Source organism: Oncorhynchus nerka, linkage group LG14 (assembly GCF_034236695.1).
Source record: "Oncorhynchus nerka isolate Pitt River linkage group LG14, Oner_Uvic_2.0, whole genome shotgun sequence".
Lineage (NCBI taxonomy): Eukaryota > Metazoa > Chordata > Actinopteri > Salmoniformes > Salmonidae > Oncorhynchus > Oncorhynchus nerka.
The window spans coordinates 50,311,457-50,332,246 of record NC_088409.1 but is presented as its reverse complement, the minus strand read 5'-3'; the positions used below and the strand labels follow the sequence as shown (position 1 = coordinate 50,332,246).

Genomic DNA, 20,790 nt, shown 5'->3' with positions numbered 1-20,790 from the left:
CTTGTCCAGTGAGGGTTGGACACCTGAGAGAGTTTGGAGGCTCTCTCTCTCTCTCCTCACTGCAGCACACTACTAGCAGTGCATAATTTCACTCTCTACTGGGAGAGAATGAATATGGGTGAGGTAAGGATGATTCCCGCTTATGGGTCAGCATGGAAAGCTTACAGGCCTGGTGTTTGGCGATATCACACTCACGAAATCACCATGGAAACATACCGGGGACACAGAGTCTTCAAATGAAAAAGACACGAGAGACCTTTCAGCTTTTTAGATGGCACCACTCTTATATCCAGACAAACTATTCCTTACCACAAGATAACACATGGATAACAACATTAAGTGTGCTTCGGTGTACCTCAATCAGGCAACATGTTCTGAATTAATAACAATTTCCAGTCCTCCTCTAGCCGATGGGGAAGCCTTGATGAACAAGACTTGGAAGGACAGCATCACAACATCAGCATCAAAACAGCATCAAAGCATCACTAGTTATAAATGAATAATAAAACAGTAGGATCCCCATTTTGCTCAAAAATCATACTTCTTGTATATTTCCTTTTTTTCTCTCAATTATTGAAGTCTGAGAGGAAAATGTGCTGGATGCAAAAGTTATTAAATTCATGATGTTGTTAGATCTAATAATGTTTTTGTGAGGGGTTCAGATCACAGACCTGCAATAATATAAAAAAATGACATATATAAAAAAAATGAAAAATAATTTTAAAAAGATCTATATTATTTGTCTTGTCTGTCCCATCTCCCCCACCCCTCCCCCTTCATTGTAGGTGCCACCATTTTCTATTCCCCCTCCCTCCCTCCCCTCACCCCCCCCCTCTCTCTTCCCCATGAGCTCATATTGTGGACATATCTATGCATAAAACAAAACATAACGGGTAGCTCATCTTATGTTTGAAAAATTGTTTGTGGGACCAAGGCACACATGAATAGAATCAACATGTATCCATCAATATTCTATACTGACATTCAAAATACAAATGATGAATTCAAACAATTCTACATTTTTGACTACTCTATTGAATGTATCTAATGTTGTTTCCTTGGCGCTGTTCACACGAGCTATGGAGAGCTGCAGTGAAAGATCATCAAGGAAGTTTTGTAGCCATTGCGTTATGCTGAGGTTATGTGGAGGCTTGCATCTGGTCAATAACATTATTTTTGCCGCAGTCAGTTCAGACAACCATACTCGTTTCTGGGGTACTGTGAAAGTCAGTGAAGAGTCATCTTCAACAATAAAATACTGGGGAGATGGGAAATGGCAGCACCAACTGTGCTCGACACAGACTTGGCGACCTGGGACCAAAAGGTCTTCATACTGGGGCAGTCCCACATCCTGTGCATGTAGGTTCCAAAACTCAGTGAGTGGATGGAATGGTGTTCATAAGTGCACATAGCAGTTCTTAACTGCAAATGTAAAAAAAAAAAAAATGACATACCAAATTAAACATTTTTGTTTAGGTCACGAAAGTATAATAAACCTTCATCATTCATTATGTCTGAAAATGTATGAGTTGTTTGTTCAGACCGTTGTTTAAAAATAATAGGTTTCCCTCCCAAAGGTAGGGAGCTATTTCTAAATATTGGTGTTTGGGTATGCTATTGCACTTTCCAATTACCCAGTTCTTCGATTTGTTGCCAGGTATATATTGTGTGGGAGATTATTGGTCCTAACTGAGTACGGCACAATTTAGGAGATGAGGAAGAGAATAGTATCTCTCAGTCTGACTGGTGACACTATATTTTCCTCAATTTCCAACCAAGAAAGACATTTATCTTGATCAAATGTGTCAAGAGGGCTTCATAAAGAAAAACTAACAGGTCTGTGAGAGCCGTAATTCGTACTGGTTGGTAGGTGATCAAATACTTATGTCATGCAATAAAATGCAAATGATTTACTTAAAAATCATACAATGTGATTTTCTGGATTTTTGTTTTAGATTCCGTCTCTCACAGTTGAAGTGTACCTATGATAAAAATTACAGACCTCTACATGCTTTGTAAGTAGGAAAACCTGCAAAATCGTCAGTGTGTCAAATACTTGTTCTCCCCACTGTAGTTACTCTGTAGAGATGAGAGAACCTTCCAGAAAAACAACCATCTCTGCAGCACTCCACCAATCAGGTATTTATGGTAGAGTGGCCAGACAAAGCCACTCCTCAGTAAAAAAGCACATGACAGCCCACTTGGAGATTACCAAAAGGCACCTAAAGGACTCTCAGACCATGAGAAATAAGATTATCTGGTCTGATGAAACCAAGATTGAACTATTTGGCTTGAATGCCAAGCGTCACGTCTGGAGGAAACCTGGCACCATCCCTACGGTGAAGTATGGTGGTGGCACCATCATGCTGTGAGGATGTTTTTCAGTGGCACGGACTGGAAGACTAGTCAGGATCGAGGGAAAGATGAACAGAGCAAAGTACAGAGAGATCCTTGATGAAAACCTGCTCCAGAGGGCTCAGGACTTCAGACTCGGGCAAAGCTTCACCTTCCAACAGGACAATGACCCTAAGCACACAGCCAAGACTTCCGGATAAGCCTCTGAATGTCCTTGAGTGGCCCAGCCAGAGCTCGGACTTGAACCCGATCTAACATCTCTGGATAGACCTGAAAATAGATGCGCAGCGAAGCTCCCCATCCAACCTGACAGAGCTGGAGAGGATCTTCAGAGAAGAATGGGAGAAACTTACCAAATACGGGTGTGCCAAGCTTGTAGCGTCATATGCAAGAAGACTCAAGGCTGTAATCACATCCAAAGGTGCTTCAACAAAGTACTGAGTAAAGGGTTTAAATGCTTACGTAAATGTGATATTTTTTTATTTATTGTTTTGACCCAAAAATGTAAACCCTGTTTTTGCTTTGTCATTATTGTCACGTCTGCTCCTCTCCTCCCCTCCGGTGTACGACGTCGCCAGAGTACTAACCACCGGTCCTGGGATTCATCATTACGCACAGCTGGCACTCATCATTACGCGCAACTGTGAATCATTATGATTCACACCTGGACTCCATTATCTTCATAATTTCCTCCCCTTTATATGTCACTCTCCCAGGTTCACTCACCAGTTGGTATTGTTCTTGCGTATGTCAGTATCATGTACTTGGTTTTGTTGTTTTATTAAAACGTTTCACCTGCACCTGCTTCCGACTCACCGCCCCATCATTACAATTATGGGGTATTGTGTGTAGATTGATGAGGAAAAAATACAATTTAATCCATTTTAGAATAAGGCTGAAATGTAACAAAGTGTTGAAAAAGTCAAAGGGTCTGAATACTTTCCGAATGCACTGTATGTCATCTGCATATAATGAGATTTGGTGGTCCGTGTCCTCAAATGATATTTTCTCTAAATCTTGAGATTGATCTATTGTTTTAGCTAAAGGCTCCAGTGATGGAGAAAATAGGTGACTAGACGCTGGACAGCCTTGATGAGTTCCCCGTTTGATGTCGAACTGTGAGGAGCATTGGTTGCACAACAAGACCATCGCAATGGGGTTACGATACATATTTATAAATATTTAGCCAAATACCATTCTTTCCATAGAATACCAGAGAAGGACAAAGGCCTGACTGCACAGGGGGATGGTATATTAGGAGTAATGTGCATTATACATATGAGATGTCTCAGACTGGCGTCAGACAATCTATGTTTGATAAAAACCTGTTTGATCAGGATGAACTAGTTTGGGTAAATGGTTTCAAGACATTTGGCTAGAACCTTTTCGTACAATTTCATGTCACTGTTAATGAGGGAGAGAGGCCTATGACTTGAATAGAGAGTTGTGTCTTTATGTAACAGAGAGATAATTGCACTATTAACCTCTCTATTGAAAAATCCCATTTGAATAGATGTTTGTATCATTTCTAATCATATCAAGCCAAGTTCAGACCAAAAGGTTAAATAGAATTCCGGTGGGATGCCATCCCATCCAGGGGATTTACCTCAGTTCATGTCTTTCAATGCATCGTGCAGTTCAATGAGCATTATACTGTAGGTGCATTTAGAGTGTGAATCATCGGAGGAGAGTTGTGCTAGATTCAAGCCCTCGAAAAAGGGTCTCTTGCTCTCTTCTGTATTTTGTACTTCAGAGCTGTATACTTTTTCATATCAATTTTTAAATTGTAAATTGATTGATGGTGAAAAAGAGAACACGTCAGACTGAATGGGAACGACGTCATCAAGACTATCATTATTGCGTAATTTACTAGCTAAGAGGAAGCTAGGTCTATTTACCGTCCACATAATCAGTTTGTCTGACTTTATGAATGAGAAATTCTGCTCTTAATCTGAGTAAGGAATTTAACTCTGATTTGATGATGAATAATTCTCTCTCCTTCTCGGCTGGAAAAATGTTCTGCTGTGGACGAGTTAGCAAGGATAACGTGAGACTGTTGAGACTTGTTCAAACCAGAAGCAAATGCTATTGTATTGTTTCTAATGAACCCTTTAATGGCATCCCACAGGAATTCATTATCATTCACCAATTCTTTGTTGAGGAGGATAAATTCATGTAAATCAGACCTGAATTGATTACAGAAATCCAATTTGTTTAAGAGAGTGAGATTACTTGTGACACAATTTGGAACATTGGTTAAGTTTCTGTCATGATCAGACCACCTTTTGTACTAGATGCAATAACTGTGATGAAAGTAATATGGAATCAATCTATCCTTGAAAATGAACTGTGCCTAGCAGAGTAAAAAGTATATTCTTTCAGGTGTGGATTATGCACTCTCCATATTGTATATCTACCAGTGTAACATCAGAAACCATATTTAACTACGCTATAGTGGCTTGTGGTTCTGTATCTGATTTGTTAAGATTTACACATTGGGTTTATGGTTGTATTCATGTCACCACCTAAGACCATATGGAAATCCGATGTTAGAATTTTGGATAGAGAAACAAAAAAACGAATAATTGTAAGTATTGGGGGCATATGCAGAAACAAAAATATATACAGTACCAGTCAAAGGTTTGGACACACCTACTCATTCAAAGGTTTTTCTTTATTTTTATTATTTTCTACATGGAAGAATAATAGTGAAGACATCAAAACGATGAAATAACACATATTTTGTAACCAAAACAAGTGTTGAAAAATGTCAAATATATTTTGAGGAATGCTTTTCCAACAGTCTTGAAGGAGTTCCCACATATGCTGAGCAGTTTTTGGCTGCTTTTCCGTCACTCTGCGGTCCAACTCATCCCAAACCATCTCAAATGGGTTGAGGTCAGGTGATTGTGGAGGCCAAGTCATCTGATGCAGCACTCCATCACCCTCTAAACAAGTCACTTCTTCTTATTTGTGTCCTTTAGTAATGGTTTCTTTGCAGCAATTTGACCATGAAGGCCTGGTTCACACAGCCTCCGCTGAACAGTTGATGTTGAGATGTGCCCTTTGCTTGAACTCTGTGAAGCATTTATTTGGGCTGCAATCTGAGGTGCAGTTAACTCTAATGAACTTATCCGCCACAGTGGAGGTAACTGTGGGTCTTCCTTTCCTGTGGCCATCCTCATGAGTGCTTGATAGTTTTTGAGACAGCACTTGAAGAAACATTCAAAGTTCTTGAAATGTTCCACATTGACTGACCTTCATGTCTTAAAGTAATGAAGGACTGTCATTTCTCTTTGCTTTTTTGAGCTGTTCTTGCCATAACATGGACTTGGTCTTTTACCAAATAGGGATATCTTTTGTATACCTACATTGTCACAACACAACTGATTTTCTCAAACACATTAAGAAGGAAAGAAATTCAACAAATTAACTTTTAACAAGGCACACCTGTTAATTGAAATGCATTCCAGGTGACTACCTCATGAAGCTGGTTGAGAGAATGCCAAGAGTATTGTTGGGGAATAATCAGAATTGGTTGGTAACATAGGTAAGATGTTTTATATTCATCATATGTTTGTAAGTTACTTCTCATCAGAATGTTATTTTTGTATAATACTGTGGCGGGGTTGCAGTTATCTGTTCTATGTCAAGACTAAGTTGCATGGGCCGCAGACAGGGGAGAGGTCAAGGTATCATCATGTGTAAACATATCTTTTGCTCCACTGTGTCTGTGTGCCAGTCACTCCCTACTTTTCCCATTGGGGAGAGGAGGATGGCAGTGTCTGGAATCATTCTATGCTCTCCGTGAGCTTGTCCAGGATTGGTTGTATTTAGAATTGGTTGTATCTAAATGACAATTTGATATATGCCTGTTGATATGGAGGGTTGGTTTATTTGTTCTAGGGTTTGAGTAAGGAGACAAAGCTGAACGATGTATTATGTCTATGCTGTCTGACTATGTGTGTTCTTTGCTATTAAAGGATCTCAGTTGCAATGTGTAAGGGGGCTCTCAGAGAATTCATGGATAGACACTGAACTGATTTCTCTGAGAGTCACAGGGTTATGATAGAGCTCATATAATTAAAGATGGACTTTGATAACTAACTCTGACTTGTGTGTGGTTTGTGCTCATGATTTGGTAAATAGAGGAAATTTCCACGACAGTATGCAAAGCTGTCATCAAGGCAAAGGGGTGCTACTTTGAAGAATCTCAAATTTAAAATATTTGTAGGTTTGTTTAACACTTTTTTGGTTACTACATGATTCCATATGGGTTATTTCATAGTGTTGATGTCTTCACTATTATTCTACAATGTAAAAATAGTAAAAAATTCATAAAAACCCTTGAATGAGTAGGTGTGTCCAAACTTTTGACTGGTACAGTAAATTTGCCAGAAAATATTTATTTCAAATAGGCAATCCTCCCTTCTTGATCATTGAAACTTGAGATTATGGCGAAACACAACAATTACCACTTTTGTTTTATTATTAACAGAAGAAAAGGCAGCCAACTTCAAGTTGTTGTTTTCTATTTTGCTTATGTCATCATTCTTCATTATATGAGATTCCTGGAGTATGGCAATATCTACTCCTTTCCTATTCATAATATCAAAACAACATTTTCTCTTTTTATGCCCTGTAAATTCCAAGAAAGCACAGTTAGCTTTAACCATTAAAACATCTGGAAGAGACTTTGTTGCAAATGTAATAATGAGTACAATCCCATTTTAAAGTAAATACAAAGTAAATAGATGAGTAATCAATAATCAGCATAGAATACAGTACGTAAAAATAAAAAATAAACAACATTTTCCAAGAGCCCTCCCAGATTGCAACTCATATAAACATCCCCCTTTCCCTCCCCTACCCTCCCATTAAAAAGGGAATACTTGTGATTATATTGCAGTTGTATTAGACTTGTAATATCTACAGCAATGTTTGATTTAATTATGAGACTATTTGCCATATGGACTATTTTGTGTGTGTGTGTGTGTGTGTGTGTGTGTGCATGCATATATATGTGTGTGAACCTGTTGTGTATTCAGTGGAGAGCATTGTCTCTTAGAGCTAGTCAATGGGCAACATCACATATACTCAGAGCACTAAACGAGAGTGACTGGCTATGAGAAGCAGAGGACACTGAGTCTGCACTTTCCAAGATGTCAAAAGATTGCTGACACATGATTGGCCGGGGGTGGGCTTTCCAATCCCCCAATCCCATGATTAAGGGGAGAACATAAATATGCTTTAGTCCCAGACTCAAGGAGGGTGGATTGGGTGGATAGATTTTTCCCTGTGAGGTTTTTCCAAGGTCACTCGTGGTTTTCATATTGATGATGTACAGAAGGAGAAACTATAGCCTTAGGTTACCTAGCTGGCGCAGTATTGGACTATCATCCTGGCAAGCAGACTCTCTTGGCCTAATTGCCACAGACTGATCACCAATGGTTCTTAGGGAGAAAGTGAGGCAAACAAGCCACCTGCTATCAGTGATAATGTAGGCCTGATGCAAATCAGAGGCCTTTGGATTAAATTGATCTGGTGCCTGACATGGGCACCCATGACAAAGATTCTCTTAGGTAGGATTGTATAATCTTTCAAATGCTTACACATAATCGCATACAGGGGTATACACTTAGTATACAAAACATTAAGAATACCTGCTCGTTCCATGACATAGACTGACCAGATGAATCCAGGTGAAAGCTATATGATCCCTATATGATCCCAATCAGTGTAGATGAAGGGGAGGAGACAGGTTAAATAATTATTTAATAAGCCTCGCGACAATTGAAGCATGGATCGTGCACCATTGAGAGGGTAAAGAAGTAAATTCAGCACATTTCCTATGTCGTTGTAAGGCAAAACCTGAAAAAAAATGTGTATCTCCTCACCATCTAACAAAGTGGGGCTCTGATACCAGACACAGCTGACAGACAGTGCCACTCTGCCTCCTATACCCCCTCAAACTGACCAGGTCCCAAGGTACAAGCCTGTGTTAGTAGTAGTGACAACAGGACCTTTGACCTTTTGCATTATGCATTTAGCAACATTGGTGCAGGAATCTATTATTCAGACAGATAGAGGCCCTGATCCAATGCTTTGAAAACATAGCCTGCCTTCCTTCCTTCATTCCTTCCTTCCTTTCTTCTTTGGGGTAATCCCTGATCTAACAAAAATGGCTAGGTGTAATTCATGGTTCTATCCCATAGCTTCCACTATTTCAACCATATCAGATCACTTATTTCTCAAATGAGGGTGGAAGGAAGGATGCAGAGGTAGGAGGCTGATGGCTCTGTTCTGTTCAATGTCCTGGCTCAGAGTTGACTACTTCAGTCTAACTGAGCACAGCAGGCATCAATATTGATCGGTGATGCCTGGCAAGGGGCCTGGATAGTCTGGCTAAAGCAAAACATCATTTGTTTTAGGTCTACATGATGAAAAAATGTATTTCACACAAGCAAATGAAGATGGTGAACCATTACTATTGATGTAATAATATTATAATATGGGTATAGGTATCACCGGAGGTTGATGGCACCTTAATTGAGGAGGATGGGCTCGTGGTAATGGCTGGAGCGGAATGAGTAGACTAGTATCAAATACATGAAACGCATAGTTTGATGACATTCCATTTGCTCCATTATGAGCGTCCTCCCCTTAACAGCCTCCACTGATAGGTATAATATTATTAAATCACAGGAACACACACACACACACACACACACACAAACACAGGCAGGGAACCAGTACTTGTTAGGTGTGTGTAGAGATGGGGAGGCCATACTTACATTCCAGGTGTTTTTTCTTGGGTGCTGTCTGCTCATGAGTGGTGGCTTTGCAAACAGCTCGAGCAACCTCCGATCCCGTTAAGCTGTATTGCGCCGCGGCAATGCGGTCCGTCAGCGTCTGCCCCGACATCTTCTCTCCGTGGCGTCAAACCTCACGAATCAAACGTCAAAAATGGTCCCCCCCAAAGCACAACCAGTCGTGGTATTCCAGACTGCCCTTAAAAATCCACTGGGGAGGTGGATATAGGAAAAAAATACTCTCAGCCTAGATATGGGGAAATGTTCTGAGATCGGAAATGAAACGACAAATTGAAAAGAATGCTTGACATGGATAATGGCAAATAAGGTTGCGTCGTACTTTCCTCTCGAGTCCAATTTACCGATAGCCTATGCCTTACTTAGCCCTGGCCCATGCTATATGAACTCGATTTGATAAATAAGATTGGCCAATAGGCTAACAGAGGTGCAATTTATCATCAATATGCAATACAAAAAGGCAAAGGGAGAGATGAGGTCGATTTATTTTCTATGATACCTTCTCGTTGTAATTGTCTATAAACGGGTATTTATTTTTTGCAATGTTTGATTTGTATAATTCTACATTAGTAATAAATGTTTTACAATTAAATATCCGTTCAATTACTTGTATGTTATTCTATTCTAAAGTCCTTACTGTAACGGTTTGGATGGTCTCCTCCTTATAAAATGATGGTTCGCTGTGGATGATGCTCGACCAACAACGCGTCCTTCTCTCTTCCAGCGAAGGACTATAATTCCTCGCTAAGGACCCCAGTTTTTCAGCAAACTATTTCGTCCCTCAATTTATGGGCCATTAAATAACAGTGTCGTTCTTCCACCCAGTGATCCACCGTTCACCACCGACGATGCTTGAAACTGAGGAGGTGGATGGTGGCGTTTCGGTGGATTTGCCTTGTTTGTTAATTTATGTATTTATTATCTCACTCCTCCCCCTGGTCAGAATCAGATGGCACGTCATTTAAGAACCCAGTAGGCTAGTAGCAGCATCGATATAATCAGCGGGCTGCATCCCAATGGCGAGGCGATTTCTTAAAGGGTTAAAGGGGACTACAGAAGCCAACGGTGCAACTGATAGGCAGATATGCAGAGTAACCAACAGTTGATCTATCCAGTGCTGGAGAAGGGTATGGAAAGCTCCCTGACTCAACTGTATTGTGTTGTATTACGCTGCTTATTATGCTTTCATATGTAATCCCCGTTGGAAGTCTGTTTGTCTTTTCCTCTGGATTCCCTGAGAAGAATGGCTTGTTCACAATTGTATGTTTGCGCATCTATTGGTGATGATAGAGAAACCTTCAAATATTTATATTAGAACCATTTTAGCACCATGGCACTGTCCTCAATTGGTTTCCACCAAAAACACCTTCCACCAAGAAGACCAGCATCCCGGAGTCGCCTCTTCACTGTTGACATTGAGCCTGGTGTTTTGCGGGTACTATTTAATGAAGCTGCCAGTTGAGGACTTGTGAGGCTTCTGTTTCTCAAACTAGACACTCTAATTTACCTGTCCTCTTGCTCAGTTGTGCACCGGGGCCTCTCACTCCTCTTTCTATTCTGTTTAGAGCCAGTTTGCGCTGTTCTGTGAAGGGAGTAGTACACAGTGTTGCACGAGATCTTCAGTTTCTTGCCAATTTCTCGCATGGAATAGCCGTCATTTCTCAGAACAAGAATAGATTGACGAGTTTCAGAAGTTCTTTATTTCTTGCCATTTTGAGCCTATAAACAAATCCACAAATGCTGAAGCTCCATATAATCAACTAGTCTAAAGAAGGCCAGTTTTATTGCTTCTTTAATCAGAACAACAGTTTTCAGCTGTGCAAACATAATTGCATTTTTTTTTTATGATCAATTAGCCTTTTAAAATTATAAACTTGGATTAGCTAACACAACGTGCCATTGGAACACAGGAGTGATGGTTGCTGATAATGGGCCTCTGTACGCCTATGTAGATATTCCATAAAAAATCTGCCGTTTCCAGCTACAATAGTCATTTACAACATTAACAATGTCTACACTGTATTTCTGATCAATTTGATGTTATTTTAATGGACAAAAAAAGCATTCTCTTTCAAAAACAAAGATATTTCCAAGTGACCCAAAACCTTTGAACGGTAGTGTATATATTTTTTATTGTAGGCTATAAGGACTAATAATACTAATAATAGCCTAGTTATAATTGTTTTTAGCTTAAATGTCTAGGCCTAGCCTTCTCTGGTTGCTTGTAAGATCAGGTGCAGGCCTATTATGAGATCATCTTTATGATACCACCAGTTTTATGATGGTCATAAATACCTTGCAGGAACTCTCTCTCCCACTCTGCAGAAATGGAAGTTAAAAATCCCTTTGTTACAACAGAGAGATTTGGCAGTACTGTAACATCAAAAGGTTGGACATTGAAACACTATTTCGAACGTAAATAATGTGGTAAATGGTTCGTGGGACTCTAAACAATAATCATGTCAAATAAGTTTTTGTTTTGTGATATCATTAAGGATTGTATAACCAAATAACGGTAAGTCTACAAATGTGTATGTCCCAGTTATCAGATTTACATCTAAATGTTGTGGAACTTTTTGTGAGAAGATTAAATGTGATTTTAGCCTTCTAAATGAGATAATACTGTAACATCAAAAGACTTTTGCAAAGTCAGTAACCACACCCACGTGAGCACAGACATTGTGGCAATGGTATGGAACTGCCCTCAAAGGCGAGTGCTTAAAAGGACTCGCTGAAGAATTAACATATTAGACCAGCATGACCGACAGCGTGAGCTGAAAGGTACGAAGTGGTTAGAAACTCTGAAACTTTCAACAGAGAAGAAGAAAATCTCTACCAGACCAGACAGCGTGAAGCGGTGGCTACACGGCTAATAAATGGTTTAAAACTAAAGACCAGCCAAAGTACAGCACGAGCTGGATATGGAAAAATGGTTTGAAACTACAATACCAGAAAATTGTAAGACCCTCTGAAACTCTCTCTCTCTCTCAAAGAAGAAGACTACACAGGAACATTCAGTCTGCGGTTGTTTATGTACTGTTAGCCTAGGAAACTCGACCGAAGACGAGAGACAAAGAACAATTTCCTCTCACCACTATAGGTATCTCTAGGGTATGAAGAATAAGGCCCGCTGAACATGGCGTGGCACACCTCTTGAAGATACGTTCTAACAGACACTCCGAGACCAACCTACTACAACTACTTCGGAAATGGTGACCTCTGGTGGACAATCAGAGACTTCTGATGAACTACTCTCCATAGATGGACCGGTTGATTTGACCAGAGACGACAAAGTCATACATAAATATGTACTTTGCATTTCTAAATCCGAATGAGCGGTTGTTAGGTTGCTAAATATCCACATTTACGATGAGCGTATTATTCAACTGTATGCACAATAGTTGAATTCCTTTGTCTCTCCTCCTCCCACTCTTTTGTTCCCCACCCCTTTTCATTGTGTACCAAGCCATCATATCGGGTTAGTCCACTAGGGGCTTTTCATTGCATCATGTTAGTAAACAATGTATAATCTATCCTGTGTGTGTGTTTATTTAATTCTGTGTGATAATTTAGTTATTTAGTAAATAAATAAGCCAATTTGTGTATCGCTGATTCATCATGGAGACTAGGGTTCGTGCAGATTTGAAGTCAACGACATTCAGAATAAGACTGATGAGGTAATAATGATAATTAATGGATAATTGGTATAACGATACATTTATATATTTAGAGTTCATTCAGGAAACGGTAACTCATTAAATAAACTTTTTCCATGGTGCCCCAAGATTGCTAATTAGTTAATTGTTACATGATTAATTTAATCATCATAATAGTTCATTGATTTGATAAAATAATCGTCATCATTATTTATTTTTTTTACCCCTTTTTTCTCCCCAATTTCGTGGTATCCAATTGGTAGTAGTTATGGTATTGTCTCATCTCTGCAACTTCCGTACGGACTAGGGAGAGGCGAAGGTCGAGAGCCAAGCGTCCTCCGAAACACAACCCAACCAAGCCGCACTGCTTCTTGACACAATGCCCATCCAACCCGGAAGCCAGCCGCACCAATGTGTCGGAGGAAACACTGTACACCTGGCGACCGTGTCAGCGTGCACTGCACCCGGCCCGCCACAGGAGTCGCTAGTGCGCGATGAGACAAGGATATCCCTGCCGGCCAAACCCTCCCTAACCCGGACAACGCTGTGCGCCACCCCATGGGCCTCCCGTTCACGGCCGGCTGCGACAGAGTCTGGACTCAAACACAGAATCTCTAGTGACACATCTAAACTGCGAAGAAAGTGCCCCAGATTACTGCGCCACTGGGGAGGCCCTAATCGTCAGCAACGATACAAACCCTAACTATGCCATTAGTGGAATAACAGCAGAAATGGCAAAAGCGCTTGCAAAATCAACCATCGGACGCAGGCATTGTAAAGGTTCTCTCCACTTTAGCCCTTATGTATCGCCATCAGAGATTGGCATCGATCCAGCAGTGCTCAGCAGAAGCATGAGCAAGAAATGGCTGATATGAAGGGACAGGTGGAGAGAACCAAGCAACTAATGACAAAAGCAGGAAGTGAAAACGTTCTGCTAGCCGAGGAACTGCGTTTGAAAACTGAACAATTAAAAGTAATTGCAAATACTTATGATGGTGAACGAGCACAAACTCTTCCACAAAATCATTTTCTACAGGAACAACTCGATTTAGACAAAACTAAAAGCGATGACGTCTACGCTAAACTAGATAAATCTGTCAAGTTATCTATAAACAGGAGCGTGCAATTTGATAACATGCATGCAGTTTTGATGAACGTTACTCGAAGCTGTAATGGCTTTCTTCCTGGGAAGGAGAGGAGGACCAAAACGCAGCGTGGTTATTTATAAACATCTTTAATGAAAGATGAAAATGTGAAAACTACAAAATAAGAAACTGTGGAAAAACTGAAACAGTCCTAACTGGTGCAAAACACAGAGACAGGAACAATCACCCACCAAAATACCTAAAGAATATGGCTGCCTAAATATGGTTCCCAATCAGAGACAACGATAAACACCTGCCTCTGATTGAGAACCACTCCAGGCAACCATAGACTTACCTAGAAAACTCAACTGAACACAACCCCATAGACTACAAAACCCCTAGACAAAACAAGACACATAAATCACCCATGTCACACCCTGGCCTAACCAACATAATAAAGAAAGCACAGAATACTAAGGCCAGGGCGTGACAGAAGCAATAATGTTCTAGTCCAAATGCTGCAAACCTAAGACGATCTGTTAATGAACACAATGACTAAGTTGGATGACAAATCAGCAGAACTAATTGAAGTCACTGACCAAATGAATGATGAGAGAACTCAGGTGATGAAGATGGAAATATTGATTTTTAAGCAAGCAGAGGAGATCTCATCACTGAATCTCTCGCTGCGTACTCAAGACCTCTACCTGCAAACTCGTCAAAACCTTCTGCAACTTTGACCCATTCCAGGTCAGCCAAACGACACTGAGACATTCCTAGCAGACATAGAGGACGCTTTGGATGAGAGGCTTTGCCTAGGATGATAGGCGTTATCTGTTGAAGCGAACGTCGAATAGACACGTGACGAGGTTCAGTCGTTTACAACAGCAACATGTGCAAAACAACTATGCTAAACTTGCCACAGCTTTGAAATTGAAATTCTGTGGTTCCGCATCTCGCAAACACGACAGCTCACTGGCTAACACTGTCAAACAAGCTCAGAATGAACACCCACAAGCTTACTTTGGCCTACTCACTGAAACAGGAATGGAAGAGCTGTTACCATTCAAACAAATGTTTCTGTCGAACATGTTTCCAACCTTCATTACCTACTTGCGCCCTACAGTCCACATTGGCATGCCTATCTTACAGCTCAGAGAGCTTGCCAGGACAGATTTTGAGGCATCATCAATAGCACGCAACCCTAAGAGCCTTGACATCTTGGTTTTGAAGTTTGACCAGGGGCACTCACTCGAGTTAGAGGGTGCATTATCAGGTATTGGAGCTTTGAGAGATGACCCACAACAACAGTATCTACCACAAAACCACGATACCACAGTTCGAAATAACTGCAAAGTACGTCGTCATCGAAATGACTACAGCTACAATCGACCTGATCGCTATGTTTCTGCACCCCAACTCACACAGTGTCAGAGCACAAGAGTAACAAAGAGTTCAAGGATGATCAAAACGTAGACCAATGTTCTCTAGAAGTTCTACTACGTGAATAAGTAAAGCGAGAACAAATAGAGAAAAGGGAAAAAATTAAGTCACTAGGACTAGACGTGGAATTGACGGACACCAGGTCTGCAGGAATTAACACCCTTAGCAAGGACGTTAAAAATCAAATTTCTCCCGTTCTCACTCGAGAACCTATCGAGGGTCCGCTCGACCGAGAAACAAGCCCACAGGCTTTTTCTATAGACTCTGATACAAAAGTTGTGAAGAAAAAGGTCAAAAGCTTCACAAAAGCCAAGTCAACTCAAACCCGAAAAGTCGATCAGACTTGAACAGAAATGACACATCACGTCGTTGCGAAAATCCACTCAACTTTGTGGGGAATATATCCACTAAACGCAACTCCAAACAGGCCATACCTGGAAACAGTCCTGGAGGACTGCTTAACCTCTCATGTGGTAATTGATTCGGGCTCAACAATATTGCTCATCTCTCAAACTGTGTTCAGTGATCTCAAAAGGGCTTTGAAGCCAACTAAATGTTGGTTAAAAAGGGAACAATCCGACACTACACTTTGAGGTTTCACTCAGACTACCTCACCTCTCACATTGAGACTCATGCTGAAACTACACTTCCACAAAGTATCGCCTGTTCACCTTGTGTATGTTGCCAGCCTCGAATCTGAACCCCTGCTCCTCGGAGCAGACTTGGTGGATCGCTTACTCCCACTAATGGATTGGATAATCATTCACGTATGGTCACAGGTCACAGTGCTTTCCCCACTGACCACACTGTCTTCCACTAAAGCTAGCTGCAATGCAATCATCCACAAGGGGTATCTGTCGACAGCACACCAGGAGATTTGGTTGAAAGGTTACAGCCAATCTAATAACAATGCGGCCGCTGACAAAACTTACATAGGGTTCGATCTTTTTGCTTGTGCCAACACCAACCGCTGGTGGGGGGGGGGGTCCCGAGACACAAAGGGGGGAAATACTAGCCCAGATCCATGATGATCCTCATCGAGGCCAGTGAGGGGGTTGAGACTACGTGCAACACTGTACGAGGCCACCAAAGCAGGAAACAAATATAGTTGTAAACTTCCCAATAAGAACAGAGAGCGGACAACCCTCAATGTGGATAACGTGAGAACAAATCTGAGCTATCACAGCAACTAGTAAAATGCTCTACTCATGTGTTCCAGTAGGACAACATTTCAGAATAAATCGGTAGGATAACTGGTCCCCTTGAGTACCAGTACCAATGCCAGCACAGTCAGTCCAGCCACAATCAGTAAGAAGGTTAGAGACCTCACAAGTCAAATTGCTATTGATAACAGTGACAGCGGATTTAGTAGTCACTCAGATTGCAACACATGTAAGGGAATCTCCAGAACACTCTTTTGATGGTTAACACACATGCCACTAATACATACAACTGTCCATTCAGGAGGAAAGTTATTAGAAGTATGACTTGTTCAGTGCTTATAGAATACTTCCGTCGTGAGGGTAGCTCCTCTGTGGATAACATAGATGTGAAATAGACACCGTCATACCTATCACCACTACAATGGTGTAAGACACATTAATGTGTAGTAAAACTACTACAGGTCCCCTTAACATATGTCTTGAGGTCGACATCAATTCTTACTGACCTCCAGGCATTGACATGAAAATGATCTAATGACGTCAGACTCATTCTGAACAGGTTGCAGCCTGTCAGGATAATTGGTTTTCTTTCCCTTGGCATGTGTGCTTATGTAAGCATAAACGCACACGTACAACGGAACATTTAATGAGGATTTATGCTCGGATAACTTAAGGGTTCGAGCAAAATAACAGCCTCAGTAAAGTTGAAAATTTACTCGGAGGCCTTTGACTCTACAGCTACAGTACCCACCAGTTTCACCACAGAGGTCCATCCTGTAGACTGCCCGAAGCTGGTGCCTTACAGCTATAGATGTATCATGTAGTTATCAACTTAGGATAGTGCCCGAAGCAACACACCGCTAATTAGGAACGCCCGAGATATGACATTAGAGACAATGCCATGGTTATTTTGCAAAGACCTGGGACGTATATAGAATACAGTCCAATTTGATGATTAAGGTATGATAACTATATTTTGTATATATTTTGTTTGTGCTTATATTAGTTTTCGCTTCATTTTCTGTAACACTTAGGAAGTGATAGTCATAAACAAGTCCCCCATACAACCATCAGTTAGTGCCACAACGCCATTCATTTCTGTAGAAATGTGATTATATATTTTGTGAGTATTGTTAACATCTGCCCAGATCTACCAGCCTGAACGACCAGACGACGGGTCCGGAACGACGACCCCTATCCGGATATCCGCTGCTCATTCTGGTGGTGGACTGCTCCGTTGGCAGAAAGCCTACCAGGGTAAACCACCAGAGGGGGACCGCAACGGCAATCAACAAACAGGACATCCCCTGGTCATTCTTGTGGTGCTTTCAGAAAGCCTACCCGGGTCAACCACCAGAGGGGGACCGCAACAATTATCCACAACCATGACATCCAGTGGTCATTTTTATGTTGGTTTGCAAATTGCAGGACAATCACAATATTGAACCTACCAGGGGGGGGGTGTCATGACATTCCCTCCAGGGTGAGGATCAGAGAGAGTTCCCTCTCCCACCAGAGAGGAAGGGGGGAGTTGGCCAGTTTTATGACGGTCATAAATACCTTGCAGGAACTCCCTCCCACTCTGCAGAAATGGAAGTTAAAAATCCCTTTGTTACAACAGAGATATTTGTCAGTACTGTAACATCAAAAGGTTGGACATAGAAATAATATTTCTAACGTAAATTGTGGTAAATGGTTTGTGGGGCTCTAAACAATAATCATGTAAAATAAGTTGTTATTTTGTGATATCATTAAGGACAGTATAACCAAATAACGGTAACTCTACAAATGTATACGTCCCAGTTATCAGATTTACATCTAAATGCTGTGGAACTTAAATGATTAAATATGAAACTATTTGTGAGAAGATGAAATGTGATTTTAGCCTTCTAAATGAGCTGATACTGTAACATCAAAATACTTTTGCCAAGTCAGTAACCACGCTAACGTGAGCACATCCCATTGTGGCAATGGGATGGAACCGCCCTCCAAGGCGAGTGCTTAAAAGGACTTGCTGAAGAATTAACATATTAGACCAGCGTGAATGACAGCGTGAGCTGAAAGATACAAAACAGAGAAAAAGAACATCTCTACCAGACCAGACAGCGTGAAGCGGTGACTACACGGCTGAGAAATGGCTAATCGCATTAATGGTACCAACGTCACAACACTGCCTTTCTAGGGAGTTTTTCCTTGCCACAGTGCTTCTACATCTGCATTGCTTGCTGTTTGGGGTTTTAGGCTGGGTTTCTGTATAGCACTTTGTGACATCGGCTGATGTAAAAAGGGCTTAATGAATACATTTGCTTGATTGATTGAAGCATGGTGGTTGTATCGTCATGCTGCGGGGATGTTTTTCAGCGGCAGGGACTGGGAGACTAGTCAGGATCGAGGCAAAGATGAATAGAGCAAAGTACAGAGATCGTTGATGAAAACCTGCTCCGGAGCACTCAGGACCTCAGACTGGGGTGAAGGTTCAGCTTCCAACAGGACAATGACCCTAAGCACACAGCCAAGACAACGCAGGAGTGGCTTCAGGATAAGTCTCTGAATGTCCTGGAGTGGCCCAGCCAGAGCCCGGACTTGAAGGAATAATGGGAGAAACTCCCCGAATACAGGTGTGCCAAGCTTGTAGCGTCATTCCCAAGAAGACTCGAGCCTGTAATCACTGCCAAATGTGATTTAACAAAGTACTGAGTAAAGGGTCTGAATAGTTAAGAAAATGTGATATTTCAGTTATCTTTAATAAATTAGCACAAAAAAAGACAAAAAGTTTTTGCTTTGTCATTATGGGGTATTATGTGTAGATTGATGAGGGAAAAAATTATTTAATCAATTTTAAAATAAGGCTGTAAGCTAACAAAACATGGAAAAAGTGAAGGGGTCTGAATACTTTTCAAAGGCACTGTATATATATATAAAGAACAGCCAGGCCTCAGAGGCAGCACAGGACCAGGCTAAGATTGTCCACGAGGATGACTATTGCATTTGTAAGTCCATACATTAAGACCCTTTTAGTATATGGTTATGTTTAACTGTGTACATAAAATGAAACAAATATTTACAATATATTCTGCCAATCAAGAATGTTTCGGCCTTTAATGTACTTCCAATGCCTCAACATGGACAGTCATTACAGTAAATCTTAAAGTTGAGAGGAAAATGTTTGACAGACAACAAATTCATGTTCATGTCAACCCTCTCTCCTGCCTAGCACCGTTCATACATATTGCCAGAAAATCCACCTCTCAACCACAGGAGAAACCATGCAAGCACTCCCTCTTTGTGAGGATGTTTTCATGCCTGAGGAAGACTTCCAAAAAACCCTCCTACTGCAAGACCTTGTAGAGGAATGTATTAGTCTTATTATACTAATGTTATTGTAGCTTGTCTTTTTTGAATCTATCGAATACCACAAATGTGGCAACATTCTAGTTATTCATTCTATTAGTCATGAAGCCAAAATAAGCACAAATTACAGCTTCTGTCCCCAACCCTATATATGAAATCACACATAAAAATGGCACAAATCAATCACACTATTTATGTACATTTACACATTGGTGCATTCACCTTATGACATCCAGTGGAACAGTAGTGCATCTAAATCTTTTAAGGGGGGGGGGGGGGGGGGATTACTTCATCCTATCCTAGGTATTCCTTAAAGAGGTGGGGTTTCAGGTGTCTCCGGAAGGTGGTGATTGACTCCGCTGTCCTGGCGTCGTGAGGGAGTTTGTTCCACCATTGGGGGGCCAGAGCAGCGAACAGTTTTGACTGGGCTGAGCGGGTACAATATGAGAGAGAACATGTTAAAGGCCCAGTGCAGTAAAAAATGATTTCCCTGTGTTTTATGTGTTTCCACACACTTTCAGCGTGACAGCGGTTTGAAAAGACTGAAATTTCAGCTGGTGGGATAGAGTTTTGGCCTGCCTGGTGAATAGACCAATAAGAAAGAGAGTTCCAAACCTCTCTGCAAATAACAGCTAGCTTTCAGTTTCTCTCTCCACTCAGACGACTTCCAGACAGTCCTAGCAAAAATCTTGCTTGAGAAATTGCTCTTTACCAAGAAGTTATTATTTTTTGACAATTTTAATTGAAAACAATCACAGTAAGGTACTTAATTGCTAAACATAAATGTGATATTGAGATAAAAACAGCTGCACTGGACCTTTAAGAGCTTTCCACTCTATGATGCTTGAAACATTTCAAATAACATGTCTGTCCATGGTGAGGGTGAGACCGAGACACACAGGGCATG

The 20,790-nt window shown here is 41.0% G+C and overlaps 1 protein-coding gene across 1 annotated transcript in view; it reads right to left on the bottom strand.

Moving 5' to 3' along the window:
- The window catches only part of LOC115141393 (clathrin coat assembly protein AP180-like), a 60,760-nt gene extending 50,696 nt beyond the window's left edge, over positions 1-10,064 (bottom strand). Inside the window, exons 1-2 of the mRNA XM_029680199.2 lie at positions 9,823-10,064; positions 9,150-9,378 (exon numbers count right to left, since the gene is read on the bottom strand). Coding sequence (XP_029536059.2) covers positions 9,150-9,279 — 130 coding nt within the window. The 5' untranslated portion in view covers positions 9,280-9,378; positions 9,823-10,064. The remainder of the gene's footprint in view (positions 1-9,149; positions 9,379-9,822) is intronic.
- Between the last annotated feature and the right edge of the window lie 10,726 nt (positions 10,065-20,790).